The sequence below is a fragment of the Diadema setosum genome, chromosome 14 (assembly GCF_964275005.1).
Source record: "Diadema setosum chromosome 14, eeDiaSeto1, whole genome shotgun sequence".
NCBI lineage: Eukaryota > Metazoa > Echinodermata > Echinoidea > Diadematoida > Diadematidae > Diadema > Diadema setosum.
The window spans coordinates 15,313,224-15,336,691 of record NC_092698.1 but is presented as its reverse complement, the minus strand read 5'-3'; the positions used below and the strand labels follow the sequence as shown (position 1 = coordinate 15,336,691).

The window sequence follows — 23,468 nt, the reverse complement described above, 5'->3', positions numbered from 1 at the left end:
TTTGATTATCATTAATCAAAGAATATATCATAAAAAACAATTATGGGTTGCATTCTGTCAACATTACTGCCAATCAAAGTTTACAACTTAAGAAATCAGATACATGAATCTTGATGCAAAGTTCACTAGCATGTTCTTGGATGGCAAAGTGCCATTAAGTTGTTATTCAAATGGTTATATTCCTTCATTGAAGATATCAGTCAATTTACTGGTTCTTAAACCCCTATAACAAACAAGCACACATTACAGCCAAACACATACATTCACTCCAGTCTAAGTAAAGAAAGAGAAGCAAAACTAAAAGAGGGTGATGCCACAAACATGACTTGTTGAGATTTATGTCTGCAAATGAAGCATTTTAGAACATTTTTCTGAACAATTCTCAATAGACAGCACTTTTAATGCGGCAGAGAAATTCTCTTGGATTTTTAACGAGTTCACCACGAGATTCCAAAAATATCTGTAGACATTTGACCTCAGTAGACTTTGGACCAAACAAGTTCTTGCCGTTAATTGCCAGCAGTAACTTGCCTGTAATGCCTCGGTCCCCCGGACTGTGATATTGGTGTTGTTGTGATAAGGCTCCATGCTCCTGGTGACGATGCAGTTGCGGTCGGGAACTCCCACTCCATTGGGCTGTCTGCATGTCACGTTGCGCTTCCGCACACCTGCCCCACAGTCTCCAATCTGTATCAGATATGGATGGAACATTTTTTTTTACCAGTAAGTGTCACTCTAAAGGTATGTTATAGAGCAATGGTAAGCTACAGGGTGACACATAGGCCTACTGACAGGACTGGATATGGCACAGAATCAATCCACTTTACTAATAATTCAACTTCTTGAATCATTATGAGTAATTCTACCACACGTTCACAGCTATACGTATCATCAACATTAGATATTCAGGATTTCATAATAGGCAAGTGCAGAGCACATTTAGTAAAGATGCACGCTGGTATTATGGCCATGATATGGGAATCAGCAATAAAATGTAAAACAAACCAAAATAAGAACAAGAGTGAACTTACAACAGCATGACTTTTGATAAAATGTTCAATTTTGTTTGCGAAAGTGACTAAAGCATAGGGCAAGAGTGTAATTTTGTTTCGGTCAGGTCTGTATCTTGATGTATTTGCCATGGTTTTTTTATGACTTTATATGCCATTTATGCAAGCTGTATGCGATTCACTATCAAATACTGTTAGGCATGTCCAGTTTGCCACGACTGGAATATTGTATTTGAATATATACCTGTTTCTACCATCAAGAAGCATAAAGCCAACAAACAGAACAATGTGACTCAGGGTGGGGTGTCACAGCAGTAACACACTAACATTGCTTCCTTACCAATGGAGTGCAGTCAGACCACTGGGTGATGGCCCAAGCATAGCAGGCCACCGCCTTGCAGGGGCGCTGCTGGGTCAGGGATCTGGGGCAAGGACGCCCTCTGTTGTTGGCTGTCTGGAGAATCTGCCGTGTCCTGGTTCTCACAGCTGGTAACGCAGAAGGGTTAGATTTAGGAAAGTTTAGCGAGAGGATATTATGAGAGACTGACATGAGATGGTAATCATGACGAGATAACTAATTTCACAAAACCACTGAGGGTGATCTATTCTACTTCTGATCACTGCTGTGATATGACATTTGTGAAGTGATTTAACATCTAATGTAGATTGCTTATGTCACCAAAGCAAACCTACATGTGTATGCGAACATAACAATGCCTGTTGTGGTCTTCGGTAAAATTATGTTTGTAGCATCTATCTATCTATTTATCTATCTATTTATCTATCTATCTATCCATCTATCTATCTGTCTGTCAACCTACCTATCTATCTCTACATATACCTTTCTTTCTGTGACATATTTTGTGGTACAGGATGTCATACAGAAAAAGATATAGAAATAGAGAGACAGATAGAACTAGAAATGTCGCTACAGCGACTGGTTATACCCCCGCCAAACAACATTTCATAAGCTTTGGTCAAAACAACATTGCCTAAGCTTTGGTCAAAAAACTGAGGAAGTAGTTAAATCCGCAAGATCTTTCCTTGATCTTCTGCCATTAATGTGCCGTTACCATGGCAACGTACTTTCGGGTACTGTCAAAAAATGCGTCTTGCACATCTACAACCAAAGGCACACATCTGTACCAAGTTTCATGGAAATTGGGCAAAAACTGAGGAAGTAGTTTGCAACACAAAATTTTCCATCATTTTGGCTCATAATATGTGAGCTGTTACCATGGCAACATACTTTTTGTCACTATCAAGAAATGTGTCATGCTGACCTATATCCTATAAAGACAAACATTCAATATGAATTCCATGAGAATTGGAAGAACACTGATGAAGCAGTTTTGCCATGAAGCATTTTGCCCTATATTTTACCAATAACATGCCGTTACCATGGCAACGCACTTTTTGCCACGGCGGAAATATGTGTCTTGCACATTAACATATTCAGATGAACATCTGTACCTAATTTCATAAAAATTGATCAAAAACTGTGGGAGGAGTTCGCGACGCAAGATTTGTACCCATTTTTGCCCATAATATGCCGTTACCATGGCAACGTACTTTTGGGTACTGTCAAAAAATATGTCTTGCACATCTACAACCCAAGGCACACATCTGTGCCAAGTTTTATGGGAATCGGTTGAAAACTGAGGAAGTAGTTCACGACGCAAGATTTGCAACGGACCGACCGCCCGACCGACCGCCCGACCGCCCGACCGTCCGCTGATTCCTATATACCCCCTTCAAACTTCGTTTGGCGGGGGTATAAAAATGTAGAGATGGATAACTAGATGGATAAATAGATAGATAGATAGAGATAGATAAAGATACACAGACAGATATAGATAGATATATAGATAGATAGATAGATAGATAGATAGATAGATAGATAGATAGATAGATAGATAGACAGATAGATAGATAGATAGATAGAAAAGGAGAGATATAGATAAATAAAGAGAGAGATAAATAGGTAGATAGATAATAAATAGAGAGATATATAGATAGGTAGATAGATAGAGAGATTTTTATCTCTAATCATAACAGATCAGTTTAGCCAAGAGGTCCTTTTCCTTTTGTGATGGTGTTCTCTACACTATCAAATTTGTGAAAAAAAAAGAGAAAAGATGAAAGCACTTTTTTATGTAATGCACTACAAGTTTCAGCACAGCAAAATAAGGTATAAGTCTGACTGAGTTTTGACAGCATTTCTGCTAGGACAGTTTACACCTCTGGAGGCCTTACCATCGACACCACAGGTCTTGGAGCATTCTGACCACTGACTCCAGGGGGTAAGCTGGCAGTCCACTGGGCAGGGAACCTCACAGGATGAGGTGGTCGCCAAGGGAGGTGTGGTGCAGAACTGGATTGGTTTGAATTAAAGAAAAATATGGTCATTGAAAAGAACATATACAGGATCCTTCGTTTACTGCGCTTGTTGCAAAACATGGTAAACACAGTGATAGAATGAGGATCTAATCAATAAAAGATGCAACATTTTTTGTGTGCATGCAGTGCATGTCAATAAGCAAATGCATGTTATCAATTCTCATTTTGATCAGGAAAACAATTTTCAATCTTTCTACGCAAAAACTTGTATTGTTCTGTCACCCAGCAAGTAGCTCAAGAAAAAAAGTACATAGCTGAGTGAACTGAATACACTGCTCATATTCATATATGCTTCCTTTCATTAATGTTTCCAAAATATCTTTTTTTTTTCAAATCTTGTACGATATGCAAGATAAAAGGTGTACACCCAGTGAGATCAAACAGTAAAAAACAAAGAGGTGGATGAGAAAAACACAAAACCGGTTTATGCACATATCATTGCTACTGTCTTGTGTAGAAAATTGACATGAGACAAAGAAAAGCTACTATAATTCATGGTGCCGTAAACTGCAATATAAATAGAAAAATGGTGGAAACATGAATCATAGAGTAATATATCAAAGACACAACTGTTGGAGGAGAAAAAAAAATTGACCTACTCAACCTTTGACAAATATTGACCCGTTGAGGACGGTTTGATTTTGCTACAACATGCATTTCTCATGGACACCTGCGCGAGTGTACACGGGACTCATCCTCAGCGGGTTAAGGTGTGTGCAATGTGTGTACATCCTAGCAGAGGGGGATTTGTGGAGAAGTAAGAAAAGCCATAGTAATCAGACTATACATTCATGGTTGACCCAAAAAAAAAGAAAAGGTGGGGCTCCCTCTGTTTTAAAAAAAAAAACAAAAACTCACCTCTTCGCACTTGGAGACGTCGACGATGCGGCCGTCGCTACGGAGACACTGGAGGAGTCGGTCCTGGATGCCCTCCCCACAGATCTTGTCTGGGCTGAGCTGGCATGGGCTCCAGGCTGTGGCGTTCCAGGTGTAGGTGAAGCAGTTGATGCCCGCGATGCACAGCTCCCGCTCCATCAGCTGGGGGCAGGCCAGGGGGCTGTCCACCCCTGTGTCCGCCGTCGTCGTCGGGTTGCGCAGGATCATCCGGTTGCGGGTACGGAAGCTGTTGTCCGGGCAGTCCTGGAGGTGGTTGGATAGGGGTGGGTAAAGTGAGAGAAAGATGAATTAATGCATGGTTGTGCTTGTTTTGGGGGGAAGGTGAGTGAGAAAGTGCGTGTTTTGTATAGCTAGTAGGCGAAAGAGGAAAAGTGAGCACAATGAATCTACACATCATGTTATGCAAGAAAGGAAGTTGACTAATGCATATTTCTTTTTCCATTGAGGTCTGTGCTGGTCAGTTGTCATATTTTGCCCGAGACCAAAACAGAAACTAAATCAACCGAATAAAACAGACATTCACATTAATAAGCTATCATAAAAAGACTACCAACACCTTTAGCGAACAAACAAATGTATGCCTGTACTTTTAGAATGTGTACCAAGAATAACCTGGCTCCGGCACTGCTCACCTGTGGGCATGTCGTCCACTTGGACCAGCTGCTGACCACACACTGACCGGGGCAGTAGTGGGTACAGGCCTGCACCTGGAGGGGCTTTCTGCCCACGTGGCAGTCCGTCTGACTGGTGTTCATCCTTCTGAAGCCGTGCTCCGTCGGGATGACGCAACTGTGTGTGGAGCAGGACGAATGATGCCATTCAATGGATGATGCCATGAGATGAATGATCCCATTCAATGGATGTCATTCAATAAATGATGCCATTGGATAAATGATGCCATTCAATGGATGATGTCATTCGATAAATGATGCCATTCAATTTATGATGCCATTCAATAAATTATGTCATTCAATACCTGATGTCATTCAATAAATGATGCTATTCAATGCGTGATGTCATTCAATAAATGATGCCATTTCAGAGCTAATATCATTCAATGAATGACATCACTTTATCAGTACCTGACAAAAATGATCAACTTTATCAGTACTTTCTTATTACAAGTCCACTGGAAATCCTATGAAACATACTTGCTGATGGCAATGACATATTCACCAGATAATGTCAATCAATTATGTTATGCCTTTATGTTCTCAAAAGATTGGACACATCATCATATGTTTGCTAATCTTCTTTTAGCTCTATGGATTACTTAAACTTTCTATTTTTGTTTAATGCACATCAAACATTTCTTCTACCATTCAGACAACATGATGCCTCGATCACCTATGGTTGCTTCTTCAGCCAACATCACATGAAACTTCACAGTATAACTTTTTTATTTTCAATTAAACCTCTCGTGGCTGTAGGACCTTGTTTGTATGTGATGTCAATGGCATTTTGTGGTAGTGATCCCCTGATGGTTAAGCAAGGGCCAGCCCCACTGACATAGTCATCCACACCTTTTCCCAATACACAGACACACACACAAGCAAACACATAAACAGACAAACAAACAAACAAACAAACACAGACAGTGAATGGTCAAAGAAATAAAAAAAAGGACACTAACTTGACCACTCTGCGCTCCACACCGGTCCCACAGTCCCCTCCGGCCCCGCTACGGATGACCGTGCTGATTTCGCAAGTCTGCCAGTTATCTGCCTGCCAGTAGGCATCCACACGATCCCCACCCGACTGACACTTCTTGGTCTCGTCAATCTACACATGATGCCGAGAAAAGACGGTAAATTCCACCAATGAATCGACAATGTACAATGTCAAACTTCTGAATACAGCACTATCAATTCATAACGAAGAGGCATCCCTCATATAGCCTCGTAAAGCAAATGCGAGGAGGTTCTTGTTACTCATTATAATAATTTTATCAAATGGTAACGTGCAGAGACTTTGTAGCTCACTGGATTAGACCAGTAGTTAGGTTTTGTCTTACATGGGAGAGTGATATCTTCTCTATCTACTGTCAAAATTTAGCAGCTTAAAACAAAACCAAAATTAAGACATTAGCAGTTTTTTTGGGCCGTATCTTTTGGACAGGCACCGTTTTCACTGTGGTTTTCAGCACAGTATACCTGAGTGTCCCTATATAATCTGAAAATTCCCTTTTCTCCCTTTTCTATGAAACTGCACCTCTTAATTTTCTCTTATTTCGATTACTCCTTGAATTGATAAAGATGGTCCAATTCGCCAATTTGAAAAAGTTATATATCATTTTAAAGCTTAGAGAATACTCTTTGAAACTACAGACAAGAGAGAAAAAATTTTTTGGTCTACTTATTGTGGGTTTTGAGCTGGGTGGTGACATATCATAGTCTTTTGGAGGGGAATTCAGGCCTTGGGTCACATCATAATTTTTCACAGTTAACCCGTTGAGGACGAGTCCGGAGTGTACTCGGGCAGGCGTCTATGGGAAATGCGTGTTGTAGCAAACTCAGTCCGTCCTCAACGGGTTAATAAAATACTTCCCTAGAGTCAATGTAGAAATAAATCAAATCACAAATAGATAAATCCACACAGTTATATATCATATGCTCACATTCTGTAGCTGCAGTATGGATGGTGCAGTATAATTATTTATTCGATTGATTATGTCAGTTTACAAGTGTATCTCTGTCTCACATTGGTTTCACTTTATGAATTGCATTACATATTTCTGCGCAATGTAAATATCATAAACAATTACACAATCGAGACACAAGGGTCACCATTCGTGACAATTTATCAAGACTCTCTTGACCTTCTTTTTTTAGTACTTCTAACTAATAATAAATGGAATAAATCAATCAACCTAAGGCCAAGTAAAAAAAAATATTAGTTTCTCGTTCAAACTTTAAAAAAAAAGGAGGATAAGGGCACTCTTTTTTTTTGTAAATGGCCACTCCATTGCACAATGGTATTCAGGGAGTTTAATTTCCATTTGCTTTTTAAGTATGGTACGATAATAAAGGCTGTGCATGTGTGAGGTTCAATGGCTGAATACAGTGAAAATCAATAAAAAAATGTTGTCTTTTTATCTTCTTGTTTTATGTGGCGGTAAAAAATGATGGGACGGTGACAAAAAAACTATTTTTTTTTTTTTTTTTTAACTTGGCCTAATCGATCAAGAATGATAGATCAGGAAGCTAGGGCACTAACACACATACACTAAACAAATAAAAACAAGAAAGAGTGAGCTTCATTTTTAATACAATAAAGAAAATGGCAAAGATGCATTGCCATGCCTACCCAGTTGTTCTTGTTCTCTGGACACGGTCTCCCCTTCTCATTGGCCGGCTCGAGAACTTCCTGCCAGCGAGTGGTCACTCCCATCCCGCCCTGAAGATCCCCGCTGCACGGTCGCCATGGTGCCCAGGCGCGCAGCTTACAGTCCATAGGGCAGGGGACGTAGCAAGATTCTGCGGCAAAATCTGGGGGGGGGGGTGTTGAAGAGAGCAGTAGATTCAGTGTACTTGTGGATGCCAGAAATTGTCCATGTAATGAATGTACTTTATGCAGCAGAGTATAAACCAACCTGGGCCCTGTTTCATAAAACTTATTATCAATAAAAAGTTACGATAGTTGTTATAAAATACTGAAATCTTTGCGTCTGATTGGCTGAGAGCAAATTTGTCATAGAAATGTGGCAGTTGTTACTGATAACAAGTTTTATAAAATGGGACCCTAATCCAATAGCTGGAGAGCTCAAAATTCACATATTCTCTCATCTTGGACATACCTTGTGGATTTGTACAAAGCTACAATGAAACGTTAATCCTATACACATCACTTCTGTGACTTGGTGTGGGGTTGCATGGGTCTCATTGGCAGAATCTCCCAAATTTTCAATGTCGGGGAAATTCTGACTTCGTTGTTCACATGATACTATTTCAAACCATTTCCCCTTAAGTTCAGGGAATGACTTGTTAGTTTTGATGTACAAAAGAACATCTTCAGAAGACTCTCTTAAATCCTTTATAAAATGAGAGTGAAGCAACAGATGAAAATTTGGGCATGCATGTACATGTTCTCAAACCTCAAGTATTCCATTTTATTATTGGTGAATTGATCTTTTCACAGTTGTCTCAAATATCAATACAGAATTTGATCAAAATGCTTGTTCAGCCTGCAAAAAAAAAGAGAGAAAAGCATAGTGTCCTTAGATGAATAATGAAATAAGATGAAAGTGCCCGACTGAAACCCAATCCCTAAGTCCGGACACATGGCTAGGAAGCGATTGATCGGCAAGGCCGAACTAGTAGGCGCGCCAGCTCACCGCTCTCTGCGCCACAGTTGGAAACGTCCACGTATCGATCCTCCTGATCCAGACAGACGACCGCCCGGTACTTGATCCCCCGGCCACACTCCATGCCAGCGTCCAGCGGGTTGGACTGCTCGTACTCAGGCACGCCGAGCAGGCAGTCGGACCAGCTGCCGATTTGCACGAGGCGGTAGGAGGCGCACTTGCACGGCCTTGTCTCCTGCTCGGGGTACGAGGCGGTGCGGCATTTCGACCGCGAACGACTGAGGCCTGGGGAGTGGTATATAAGCAAAAGATGTTCTTTATTATGGGAAATGTTAGTGTTATGTGATGTGATGCTTGTGAATATTCAGAGACGTCATGTCAAGGCCGACAATCATGACACGATTGGACACAGTAGCTCAAGGTTCAGCCATGTTTAATGTGCAGTGAAGAACGATCACTGATATCGGTTGGTGACATCGATAACAATCGTGATATCGTAACATCCCCCTTTCTCTGAAAACATAGTCACACAAACACCATTGTGAACACATTCCTGTGGGGGTTACAGACTCTGTAGTAAGTTTCTTAAACATACATTCCAAACACATTTGACCTTGGTATCCAGGACGAAACAACTATGTCATTAACATTTTTACTTTGGTAATTATATCCGTGTAGTTCCAAGGTTGACTCAAGCATTAACATATGTGGTGGAATTGTCTCAACATAAGAGTATGGCTGCATATATATATCTGGAGTTGCTTTTTCCTAGTATTCTGTCTGTGTTCATTTATACCAACACCAATCACTGGATAACATTACAAGTTACCAAAAGCATGTCCTGCTATTGTCATATGAACAAAACGTTTGGAAAACACTGTGAGCCTTTAACTTCTGGCTAGTGTTACAACTGTGACTAGCATCTACAAACATCATTTAAACAACACAACACTTCGGCCTTTCATTCAACACTTTTGGCCTTGAACTCATGTCCAACTTTAACACTGTTTTATTTTTGGTATGAGTCTTACCAACAACTTCTAACTCTTACATTGTTTGTGACATATGATTTCTACATATTACTAGTATACATTCTCCCTTTTCACACATGAATTTGAATGGTGTGTATCTTGTACACCAGTCAAGCATTTACCATATCATGCACAATTTAAATGATTAACAACTTAAGGACTGTGCTTAACTCTGATCTGCATCTGTCTCTCATGAGTATTTATGTGTGTTGGTATCTGGTTGGCTTACGGATCTTACGACCGTACCTACTGACCATGGGAGTGGTACTTGAGGTTGTGTTCTGACTGCGATTGTTGTTTGTGTTCTGTGTGTCTGTGTGAGGGTGATCTCGATGACCCGGAGGGGTCTCTACGACAGACTTGCTGTCGTCAGCAAAATGTACACGCTTTCTGGGTGTAGGTGTACTGCTGGCTGGTACATCTCTCAGGTGAGAGCGATTGCGTCGTAGAATCGAACCGTTGGGTGTTGACACGGTGTACGACCTAGGTTCGTCACACACCTGTGTGACCTTGGCGGGTATCCAGGTGTGCTCCTGAGGGTGTAGAACGCGAACTTGCTGTCCTACATGTAGAGGTGGGAGTTCCTCTCCTGCATGCTTGTCATGCGTTTCCTTCATCTTTGACTGCTTTCCAAGAAGGCATTCTGTAGTTGATGAATCTCCCGTGAGATGATGGCTCGGAAGGCTGGTTCTGATCGGTCTGCCAAACATGAGTTCAGCTGGTGACTTCATACCAGAGTCAATAGGAGTTGCTCGGAGGTGCAACATCGCTACTTGTGTGTCCTGACCGCGATTTTTTTTTCCGTAACCCTAACGCGTCGAAATTGCCAATTGTGTCACTTGAGCAAAGACTATCAGTGTACAAGTTGTTTTTTGTACGCATGTGCGTGGACTTGTTCGCACTGTTACACAGATAATACAGAGTACCATTGGCATGGTCGTCTGCTAACCACAGAATCAGATTACAACGTGAGAATGGGACGCCGTCCTTCAAGCAGAAACATAACAACGGGTTTGTGTGTATGGGTATGTGTATGCGCGTGTGTGAGTATTTGTGTGTGTGTGTGTGTTGTGTGTGTGTGTGTGTGTGTGTGTGTTTCCACTTCACATGTCATCGCCATCGCGTTCGGCTTTGCCTCAGGTGGTATTTCTGTAGTTTTGTTCGCCGTCTGCTGACACTTTTCCTGTGTCTCGCGAGACTTGCGTTACTGGGATGCATGCAAACTCGACGTCGTCATCAATATCTTGCAAAAAGTGAATTGGAAATCTAATTGAAGCTCGGAATAAATCATAATCAAAGTATTATATATACGTAGCGACACGTAGCGGTAGGTTAGTGAGGCAACCTTCTTTGTCAAATTAGTAATCTGCTATTTACATGTAGATTAACGTCTGTATATCGTTTCATTTTACTCATGTTTGTATTCCCATATACACTATAATCTTGTATATCTTTTGTGTCATGTGTAATCTTTGAGTATTGTATTCACTGATGGTTTGTTATATTGTTAGTACTCTTTGTTTGCTACTCTCATACCCCGAGAGGAGGTCGAAAGAGTCAATAAAATTCACAAAATTTACAAATATTTAGGTCTGCAGCGATTGCTGTTGTTAACATTGATCATGTTTATTAAGCCCCACAAAATCAGATTCGAAGAGGACATTAAATGGTCTTGGGTAACATGGATGAACTCCTGGGTTAATTTGGGTTTATCCTCCAACTTCACAATGATTCAGAAAGGCGTAATTAGGCTCCTTTTATTTCAGGTTCTATATCAACGTATACCTTGTATGATTACATTCTCATGCAATAACATCCATGATGAAGATGGGGGAGGGACGAGAAACTGCGGGAGGGGGAGCTTATATAGTAATCATCGATTTTGATCGATGAAATCTCTCTATAGATATCTTAATTTAATCAGCTTTAAAAGGGCATTTTGGATCGGCATTTAAAAATCAAAAGGTGTGCTATTTCCATCAAAATCAATTCATTTCCCCAGTCCATACATGTGCAAAATTGCTCTAGTATCACGGTTTGAATTGCTCTATCAATAATTTTTTGATGTTCACTTTATCATTGCCAACCCGGCTATAGTCCTTCTCATCACTTCTACCATCGTCACCTCTACCATCACGACCATCACTGAAGGAAACCAAAACCCAAAAAGAAATGTGGATTGAGTGAAAGCAGCAACATTAGTAGAATACATCAGTGAAAGTTTAAGGAAAATCGGGCAATCGATGCAAAAGTTATGAATTTTTTAAGTTTGGATGTTGGAACCACTGGATGCATGACATTATGTGTGGGTAACAACATAAAGAAAATATAAAGAAAACAAACATGTTTTCACTTTTCTTGAGTAATGGAAGAGCATTTAATTAACCACTTTCAGAAAGTAGGGGGAATGATACCCTTAACATAAGTCAGTATCAATTAAGTTGATGGAATGTATAATTTTATTGATTTTTTTTTTTTGGTGGAATTCTCTTCATTATTTTCTTTACATTGTTGCCCATCATGGTCTCTAGTAGTCTCTTTATTCAGTGATTACAACACAGAAAATATAAAAACGAAAAACTTTGCATCGATTGTCCGATTTTTCCTCAAACTTTCACTGATGTATAATGCTAATGATGCTGCGTTCACTCAATCCATATTGGTCTTTGGGTTTTGGTTTCCTTTAATATCAACCAATCATCACTACCATCATTGCTTTTATTAGATTACCATGCACGACCATAAACATCATTACTATCATTTCACAACTGGATATCATCTTATCATCTTCACCACGACGATTATCACTCGTATTACCATCGTATACATATCACCACAAGCAATATATCTTCCACCACTATCTATCAATACTTTTTTCCATGTCATCAATCCATCAACAACTTCACGATATCTCTTTCAAAGTTTTCAGCATCATCATCATTATCATAAGTCTAAATAAGCCATGCCCACATGGCCTAGCACCCGTAATTGAAATGATGAAGAGAAACGATTGAATATTAAAACACTGATTTGTTGGTTTGTTTGTTTGTTTGCTTGTTTGTAAGAACACTATAGCCGCATTCACACGTACAAAATAGCTGCATTACCGAGCGCGCTCCAAAACTCGAGAGTTCTTGTTATACTCGCAACTTTTTATAAACTTCATGATCGATAGAAACAAACACCAGGCTTTAACTGGTATCAGATTCCCACGTGGGTTCATGACTTTAAATGTGTATAAACCATTTATTGTCGACTAACACCCAAAAAGGGAAGCCATGCGTGATTTGTTGTCTCGAAGTCGTGCAGTATCGTACACGTAAAAAGTGATGAGATATTAGAACTGTGATAGAAGTTTACCAGTATATGAAGTTTATCAATATCAGCATAGCCATATGTTTACTATGTGAGAGAGAGAGAGAAAAAAGTCAAACCCACAGCTCCGATTCTCAAGTAAAACACATTTGTAGAAGAGATTTGAAATGATCGTTTTATAATGTGCTATTTGGCACAAAATAATTTCACTTATTTTTAATGATATTAATCGATAACCAAATGAAAATTGATTTGCCCGATATTAGCCAAATTTAAGATCTTTTCATTAAGTTGGAGCAACGAGCATTAGTTCAAAGTCAAAGAGGCTATAAACTTTCGAGTTTTTTATGAAATACATTCATAGGAAACTGATAACTATAAGTTTGGACGATGATAGCGCCCAAAATATCATGGTTACAGTTCGTTATTGAGAAGGTTCGTTATTCCAAAGATTCGTTATTCCGAAGGTTCTTTATTCCGACGGTTCGTTATTCCGAAGTTTCGTTTTCCAAAGGTTCGTTAATCCGAAACTGAAACAAAGCTCGTTATTCTGAAGGTTCGTGACGGACCCTATTTCATTGTCGGATCAATGAACCTTGGGAATAACGAACCCTATTTTATTTTCGGATTGGCGAACCTTCGGAATAACGAACCCTATTTCATTTTCGAATAAACGAGCCTTCAGAAAGCGAACCCTATTTTTTTCTGATAAACGAACCTTGGGAATAACTAACCTGCGGAATATCGCCACAAATGTTCGGAATAACATACCGTTTTTGATTTTCTGATTAACGAACCTTCGGAATAACGAATATCCGAAACACACAAATTCCCTATATACTTAGAGGTTTGTTCACCCTAAATTCAAGAAAGGTTCGTTAATCCGAACATTTGTTATTTCGAAGATTCGTTAGTCTGACAATAAAATAGGGTTCACTATTCCAAAGGGTCGTTTATTCGAAAATGAAATAGGGTTCGTTATTCCGAGATTCGTTAATCCCAAAATCAAACAAGGTTCTGGAACGGGTCATAAGACTTTTTTTGAACGTTCTTAAAACGTTTTTAAACGTTCTAGAGGGTTTTCAAAAGTTATCTGGATGTCTATAACGTCCAAACGTTTTTCTGTCGATCCTTAAGACTTTAGAAAGTATTTTTTAGTGTTATCTTACCGTTTAAAACAACGTTTTTATAACGTCCAATTGAAACGTTTGAATACGTTGAAAACCTTCCATAAGAAGACGTTCTGAAAAAAGTTTTGACGACACGTTCAAATAACGAACTTGGAATGTTTCAAGAGCGTTTAGAAAACGTCTTTGTGTTAGCTAGGTAAAGACGTAAAATTCTAGTCAGTTTTGAGACGTATTACAGTATTCACTTCATATTTACGACGTATTAGTGAAATAAAATTTACTTTGCTTTGCAACCTATTTACCACGTCATATTAATGACGTGACGTTAAATTTACGTCAGTTTTGCGACGTCTTTGTGACTTCATATAATAAGGCCTACGAATTATAATTTTATAGAGTCATATCAGTTTGCGACATATATACTGTCGTCAGAACGACAATTTCACGTCAGTCAACTGTCAAAAATAAGATTTTTTTTTTTTGCTCAAATTGAAGACATAGAGATACGTCATTATCTAGACTTTAGAAAAGCGTAATTACTGTCGTTTGTTTGCGGTAAAGAAAACAGACGCTATCTAGACGTCTCAAACTGACGCCAATAAGTCGTATTGTTGTTTGAAGATATCTAAAAGACGTCCAACAGTTGTGACGTCTTTCTGACGCCTGGTTGGTTATACGAAGACGTTGTAAAGACGTGTAGATTACTAATTTAAAGTCTTATGGACGAAAATAAACACAGATACTGGACATCATATAAACGTTTCAAACTGACGTGAATATGTCGTATTTTTGCTCAAATGAAAGTTGTCCCAAAGATGTCATTGGTGGTCATTAGATTCGTCTAAATGACATGTAAATCACAATTCTAAAGACAAGATTTACGTCAGAATAACGTTATGAGCACGTCATCTACACGCTAATTCATGCCTTTTTGATGTATATTGGAAAAGAAAAAAAGGAAGACGTCTGAAAGACGCCTTTTTCACGAAAATTTGTAAACAAGGAAAATGGACGTGATTTTGACGTCATTTTTAGATCGTGGGCGGTTAAGGTCTAATAAAGCGCATGTGAGTAAATCAAAGTACAACCATGATACAAATCTGGGTCCTAGCTGACATTTGGACGTTTCTAAACGTTCTTGAAACGTTCCAAGTTCGTTATTTGGACGTTTTGTCAAAACGTTTTCAGAACATCATTTTTCTGGAAGGTTTTCGACGTATTCAAAACGTTTCAATTGGACGTTATAAAAACGTTTTTTTTTAACATTAAAATAACAAGAAACCTTTCTAATTTTTGAAGGACCGACAGAAAAACGTTTGTACGTTATAAACATCCAGATAACTTTTGAACAAAAAAAGTCTTATGACCCATTCCAGAACCCTGTTTGATTTTTGGATTAACGAACCTTCGGAATAACGAACCCTATTTCATTTTCGAATAAACGACCCTTTGGAATAGAACCCCTTTTTTATTTTCGGACTAACGAACTTTCGGAATAACGTCACAAAAGTATGTTCGGATTAACTAACCTTTCTTGAATTTAGGGTTAACAAACCTCTAAGTATAGGGAATTTGTGTGTTTCGGATATTCGTTATTCCGAAGGTTCGTTAATCCGAAAATCAAAAAGGGTATGTTAATCCGAACATTTGTGGCGTTATTCCGCAGGTTAGTTATTCCGAAGGTTCGTTTATCCGAAAATCAAAAAGGGTATATATGTTATTCCGATCATTTGTGGCGATATTTCGCAGGTTAGTTATTCCGAAGGTTCGTTTATCCGGAAAAAATAGGGTTCGCTTTCTGAAGGCTCGTTTATTCGAAAATGAAATAGGGTTCATTATTCCGAAGGTTCGCCAATCCGAAACATTATAGGGTTAGCTATTCCCAAGGTTCATTGATCCGACAATGAAATAGGGTCCATAACGAACCTTCGGAATAACGAACCTTCGGAATAAAGAACCTTCGGAATAACGAATCTTTGGAGTAACGAACCTTCGGAATAAAGAACCTTCTCAATAACGAACCTTCTCAATAACGAACTGTAACCATGATATTTTGGGTGCTATGATATATCATCGTTCAAACTTATAGTTATCAGTTTCCTATGAATGTATTTCATAAAAACTCGAAAGTAGCCTCCGTGACTCTGAACTAATGCTCGTTGCTCCAACTTAATGAAAAGATCTTAACTTTGGCTAATATCGGGCAAATTGATTTTCATTTGGTTATCGATTAATATGATTAAAAATAAGTGAAATTATTTTGTGCCAAATAACACATTATAAAACGATCGTTTCAAATCTCTTCTACAAATGTGTTTTACTTGAGAATCGGAGCTGTGGGTTTGATTTTTTTTTTCTCTCTCTCTCTTTCTCACATAGTAAACATAATGGCTATGCTGATATTGATAAACTTCATATACTGGTAAACTTCTATCACAGCTCTAATATCTCATCACTTTTTATGTGTACGATATTGCACGACTTCGAGACAACAAATCACGCATGGCTTCCCTTTTTGGGTGTTAGTCGACAATAAATGGTTTATACACATTTAAAGTCATGAACCCACGTGGGAATCTGATACCAGTTAAAGCCTGGTGTTTGTTTCTATCGATCATGAAGTTTATAAAAAGTTGCGAGTATAACAAGAACTCTCGAGTTTTGGAGCGCGCTCGGTAATGCAGCTATTTTGTACGTGTGAATGCGGCTATAGTGTTCTTACAAACAAGCAAACAAACAAACAAACCAACAAATCAGTGTTTTAATATTCAATCGTTTCTCTTCATCATTTCAATTACGGGTGCTAGGCCATGTGGGCATTGGAGGGAGGGATCGAGTATGAATATATTGCCAGTCGCAATGCTTATTTACACTAACTTCCTTGTGATAATGATGATGATGCTGAAAACTTTGAAAGAGATATCGTGAAGTTGTTGATGGATTGATGACATGGAAAAAAGTATTGATAGTGGTGGAAGATATATTGCTTGTGGTGATATGTATACGATGGTAATACGAGTGATGATCGTGGTGATGATGATAAGATAATATCCAATTGTGAAATGATAGAATTGATGTTTGTGGTCGTGCATGGTAATCTAATAAAAGCAATGATGGTAGTGATGATTGGTTGATATTAAAGGAAACCAAAACCCAAAGACCAATATGGATTGAGTGAACGCAGCATCATTAGCATTATACATCAGTGAAAGTTTGAGGAAAAATCGGACAATCGATGCAAAGTTTTTCGTTTTTATATTTTCTGTGTTGTAATCACTGAATAAAGAGACTACTAGAGACCATTATGGGCAACAATGTAAAGAAAATATGAAGAGAATTCCACCAAAAAAAAAAAATCAATAAAATTATACATTCCATCAACTTAATTGATACTGACTTATGTTAAGGGTATCATTCCCCCTACTTTCTGAAAGTGGTTAATCAAAATGCTCTTCCATTACTCAGGAAAAGTGAAAACATGTTTGTTTTCTTTATATTTTCTTTATGTTGTTGCCCACACATGATGTCATGCATCCAGTGGTTCCTACATCCAAATTAAAAAAATTCATAACTTTTGCATCGATTGCCCGATTTTCCTTAAACTTTCACTGATATGTATTCTACTAATGTTGCTGCTTTCACTCAATCCACATTTCTTTTTGGGTTTTGGTTTCCTTCAGTGATGGTCGTGATGGTAGAGGTGACGATGGTAAGTGATGAGAAGGACTATAGCCGGGTTGGCAACGATAAAGTGAACATCAAAAGATTATTGATAGAGCAATTCAAATCGTGATACTAGAGCAATTTTGCACATGTATGGACTGGGAAAATAAATTGATTTTGATCGAAATAGCACATTTTTTTTTTAATGCCGATCCAAAATGCCCTTTTAAAGCTGATTAAATTAAAATATCTATAGAGAGATTTCATCGATCAAAATCGATGATTACTATATAAGCTCCCCCTTCCCGCAGTTTCTCGTCCCTCCCCCATCTTCATCATGGATGTTATTGCATGAGAATGTAATCATATACGTTGATTTATATGAACCTGAACTAAAAAGGAGCCTATACTACGCCTTTCTGAATCATTGTGAAGTTGGAGGATAAACCCAAATATGTTAACCCAGGAGTTCATCCATGTATTCCAAGACCATTTAATGTCCTCTTCGAATCTGATTTTGTGGGGCTTAATAAACATGACCAATGTTAACAATAGCAATCGCTGCAGACCTAAATATTTGTGAATTTTGTGAATTTTATTGACTCTTTCGACCTCCTCTCGGGGTATGAGAGTAGCAAACAAAGAGTACTAACAATTATAACAAACCAGTGAATACAATACTCAAAGATTACACATGACACAAAAGATATACAAGATTATAGTGTATATGGGAATACAAAACATGAGTAAAATGAAAAGATATACAGACGTTAATCTACATGTAAATAGCAAATTACTAATTTGACAAAAAAGGTTGCCTCACTAACTATTCCAAGCTTCAATTAGATTTCCAATTTACTTTTTGCAAGATATTGATGACGACGTCGAGTTTGCATGCATCCTAGTAACGCAAGTCTCGCGAGACACAGGAAAAGTGTCAGCAGACGGCGAACAAAACTACAGAAATACCACCTGAGGCAAAGCAGCTCAAAGCCGAACGCGATGGCGATGACATGTGAAGTGGAAACACACACACACACACACACACACACACACACAAACACACACACACACAAATACTCACACACGCGCATACACTACCCATACACACAAACCCGTTGTTATGTGTCTGGTTGAAGGACGGCGTCCCATTCTCACGTTGTAATCTGATTCTGTGGTTAGCAGACGACCATGCCAATGGTACTCTGTATTATCTGTGTAACAGTGCGAACAAGTCCACGCACATGCGTACAAAAACCAACTTGTACACTGATAGTCTTTGCTCAAGTGACACAATTGGCAATTTCGACGCGTTAGGGTTACGGAAAAAAAAATCGCGTCCTGACCAGTCTTCGCACACTTCTGTAAAGTGGACTTTACAGTTCGCACCATCCGTTCTGCTAGGCCGTTGGAACGTGGATAGTGGGGTGACGAGGTCGTATGTGTGATGGACCACTTCTTGCACATTTCCTGGAAAGGTCTGCCGGTGAATTGTGTGCCATTGTCGGACACAATTTCGGCTGGTGGACCAAACAAACTGCACAGTACACTCATCACACCTGCTACAGCTGCACTGGACGTTTCTTTCAGCTTGTAGATCACCGGGTACTTTGAGTAGTAGTCTGTAACAAGAAGGTATTCCTCCCTCTGGAATGTGAAGAGGTCTGCTCCGAGCTTGGTCCATGACGATGGTGGTACATCGTGTGGGATTAGCGGCTCTTTCTGGAGTCTAGCCTGGAACTCCTGACATGCTCCGCAATCCTTCGTGATCCGTTCTATGTCTTTGTTGATCCCTGGCCAGAAGACTGTTTCACGGGCAAGCCGTCTCGTCTTCTCTATGCCCATGTGGCCAATGTGAAGTTGTTCTAGAATGTCTTCTCTCAAGGCTTGGGGGATGACAACTTGTCTGCCTTTGAAGATGATTCCGTGTGACACTCCCAACTCATCTCTGTATGGCCAGAATGTTCTCAGTGTTGTGGGAATTTCCTTGATGGAGTCAGGCCATCCGTTGGTTACGAGTTGCCACAGCTCCCGCAGGATGTGGTCACTTGCTGTCTCCGTTTGGAGCTGTTCCCTCTTGCTCTGACCAAAGGAAACGAGGTCGATGTCGAGGAGGTCTTCGGCTTCCGTGCAGATTGTCTCTACTCTGATGTCAACTGGTATATCCTGTGCTTCCAGCGGATTAGGGAGCCTGCTGAGAGTGTCTGATAGTATCATCTCCCGCCCAGGCTTGTACTTTACAGTACAATTATATCCCTGAATCTTGATCAACAGCCTCTGGAGCCGAGGAGGTGCACTTGTTATTGGTTTCCGCCAAATCATTTCGAGTGGTTTGTGGTCTGTTTCAACCGTGAATTCCTTTCCGAAGAGGTACGTATGGAATCGGCTAATTCCAAAGACCAGTGCGAGAGTCTCTCGCTCGATGTTAGAATAATTCGACTGTGCTGGAGATAAACTCTTGGATGCGAACGCTAAAGGTTCGGCGTTCTGGAGGAGGCATGCACCAACTCCCTTCGTGGATGCATCTACTTCCAATGTTGTCTCCTTCCGTGGGTCATAGTACCTCAAGCAGACGTCCTCAGTAATGGCGTCTTTGAGCGCTTCAAAAGCATGATCATGGTTGATGTCCCACAAGAATGGGGTGTTCATCCTTAACAATTCTCGGAGAGGCGCTGCCTTCTCAGAGAAGTTCGGGATGTAAGCGGCTAGGTACGTGAACAACCCAAGACATCGCTGGACGTCCTCTTTGTCTTTTGGCGTTGGCATTGATTTGATTGCTTCTACCTTCGTCGGATCCGGCCGAATGCCACTCCTCGTGTACAACGATCCGAAGAAGCTGATCCTGTCTTTCTTGATTGAACACTTGGCGCTGTTGAACACAAGGCCTTCCTGCTGGGCTTTCTCCATCAGGAGCTGTAGATTCTTGTCGTGTTCTTCCTCCGTGCGACCAACTACCGCGACATCATCAGCAATGCATATGCATCCAGGTATGCCATCGATGATTCTGTCCATGTGTTGTTGGAAAATGTCCTGACTAACACATAGTCCAAATGGTAACCTCTGGAAACAGTATCTCCCAAAGGGCGTTCTGAACGTTGTCAATTCCTGGCTCTTGGCTGCTAGGTGGATGGACCAGTACCCAGACTTAGCGTCAAGTTTGGAGAAGTACCTTGCTCCTGCAAACGTCGGATTTACTTCCTCCAGTGTTGGCACTTTGTGTGGACAACGTTTAAGTGCGTTGTTGAGTCGTTTAGGGTCAAGGCACAAACGAATTGAACCATCTTTCTTCACTGTCGTCGTCATGGAACTGCACCAGTCAGTGTGGTGCTCAATCTTGCGGATAACACCATTTTGTTCCATGGTTTGTAGTTCTGCCTTGATCTTATCCCGTAAGTGTACGCTACACTTCCTCGGTGGATCAATCGATGGCTGTGCATCATGCTCCAGGTGCAATGATGCTGTTCCTCTGAAGTTCCCGATCCTGTCGAATTGTGCAGGATATGCTGCCTTCAGGTCGCCTACATTCCTGATGACGCGTGATGGTGTATGGTACTGCAATTCGTGTATCGTCACAATTGCCATGCCGTGGCAGCCTGGCAAGCCTAGGATGGCAGGACCTGGTACGTCAACCACATAGAACGTCTGAGTGTTCCAATCGGTGCTCTTGTATCGGCACATGAGGTCGATCGTGCCGACACAGTTGATTTGGCTGCCGTTGTATGCAGTGAGTCTCGTCTGTGTGTCTTGAAGGACGGATCTCCATCTGTTGCTGTACATATTCTTGACGATCCGCAGAGGTAGGGTGTTGTTGCCCCAGTATCCACCTTTAGTTTGAGGATATGTTGGCCTGCTTTCTGAGGGCAAACAATATCAACTTCTACAAAGGCTTCTGTCCTAGTTGTGTTGTATGTGAGTTGTGGTTTGCTAACGTCAATCACATCAAACCTTTGTGTTTCTGCAGTTGCCTCATGGCGAGTATCATCAAAGCTGCCTCCATGTGCAGTTATCTCATCAACAGGATCTTTTCGATTGTTCCTGGACTTGGAACATCTGTTTCTCCACTGTTTGGATGAGCTGCGTTTGCCATGTGTCTGTCTCTTAGGGCTTCTTCCTCGCTGTTTCTGTGCTTGGCGACACATCTTTGCCCAGTGTCCTACCTTGCCACATGAGTGACAAGTATCCTTGTATGCAGGACATCTGCGAGGTGGGTGCTTGGTACCACAGTTGCCACACGCGTGCTGACCTTTCTTGTAGTGTGTTATGGCACCAACACTTCTGTCTATGTCCATAGTCTGCAGAGACTTACGACCAGCCGCCAGTGCTTCGTACTTCCTTCCCTCGAGTAGGATTTTGTCAATCGTAAATCCCTTTGGTTGCTCAAGGAGGGTCCTCTGCAGTTGCTCACAAGGTGTCGTTGCGATGACCAGTTCCATGATCCGTTCCTGGAGTTCTGACAGTGAGAAGTCGCATTCACGAGCTTTGTCGCGACAGCGAGTCACGAACTCATCAATATTTTCATCTGATCGTTGTCGATAACGCATCAACTCGAGGCGATGAATACGGAAATTGACATTGATCTTCAACTGGGCCTCGATCGTGGACCATATTTTCGCAGGATTATCTAAGTCATCATCACTCAGGCCAGATGTATTCAGTCTACGGAGACCTTCGCCGCCAAGGGCAATTTTGATTTTTACAGCCTGCTTCTTGGAGTCTGTGACCTCTTGGTCCTGTAACACAAGTGACATTCTTTGCCTAAAGACTTTGAATTCGGCAAGGAGGTCTGACCCCTTCCATACCATTTCAGGGTATCGTGCCATCTTGTACCGTATGACTGATACGAACACCACAAAAAGGTTTTCAATCTATGGCACACACAAAAAAGGAAGGGAAACCTGGTACTATATAGTATGCTACACTATACTGTATCAATACAATGGCGTCACGTATGTAGGATGAACTTTTTCATCAAAGCAACAAACACTGTACACAAGAATGGACTAAGTTAAGACACTCTGAATTAACTCTACACTCTGTTCTATCTTTGTCTACTGCCTGCTTAACGACGAGGTGGGTGTAATTCAGTCCGCAATATAACTCAGTTATACCACCAATACATAGAACATACTGTTAATTACAGCAGTAACCGGCTGAAATGCATCGTTAGCGGCAACGTGCGACAGCATAATAGGCGAGTGAATTACAAATCATTGCAATAACACATACTACACATATAATAGGCCTACTCAATGTCCCAGTGTGCTCGTACGTGTGCAGACTAGCGCTTCAGTGTCGGTTCGGGATAGGTAAAATGATACACCCCTGAAGCACACCCGTATACAGCCACACTGTTTTACATATACATGCTATATATATAATACTGCTGGGACTGCAACGTAGAATCGTACAGCCACTATGTGTACTAGTACGATACGGCAAAATATGATTTGAAGACCAGAACTCAGTCTCAGACTGTATAGACTATGCTAGTCTACCAGTGCATAGGGTCTAGACAAGATTCTATAGATAATTATCTATAGATCTAGGGCTAAAATGCTCCGCGTCTAGAACAGGCACACTTGGTAACCGGTACACCACATCCACTGACTCAGCAAATTCACTCCATAGACTCATAGGCTAGCGGAAAAAATGAGATAATGTGTACGTTACCACAGGTTCTGCCTCCTTTTGCGATGCCTTGAATCAAGATCACATCTCT

At 40.4% G+C, this 23,468-nt stretch overlaps 1 protein-coding gene across 1 annotated transcript in view; it reads right to left on the bottom strand.

The window, feature by feature from the left end:
• The window catches only part of LOC140237957 (thrombospondin type-1 domain-containing protein 7B-like), a 142,740-nt gene that overhangs the window by 6,552 nt on the left and 112,720 nt on the right, over positions 1-23,468 (bottom strand). The window contains exons 13-20 of the mRNA XM_072317887.1: positions 8,641-8,895; positions 7,614-7,795; positions 5,941-6,089; positions 4,940-5,096; positions 4,269-4,550; positions 3,267-3,384; positions 1,351-1,496; positions 532-687 (exon numbers count right to left, since the gene is read on the bottom strand). Of these exons, the coding sequence (XP_072173988.1) occupies positions 532-687; positions 1,351-1,496; positions 3,267-3,384; positions 4,269-4,550; positions 4,940-5,096; positions 5,941-6,089; positions 7,614-7,795; positions 8,641-8,895 (1,445 nt within the window). The remainder of the gene's footprint in view (positions 1-531; positions 688-1,350; positions 1,497-3,266; positions 3,385-4,268; positions 4,551-4,939; positions 5,097-5,940; positions 6,090-7,613; positions 7,796-8,640; positions 8,896-23,468) is intronic.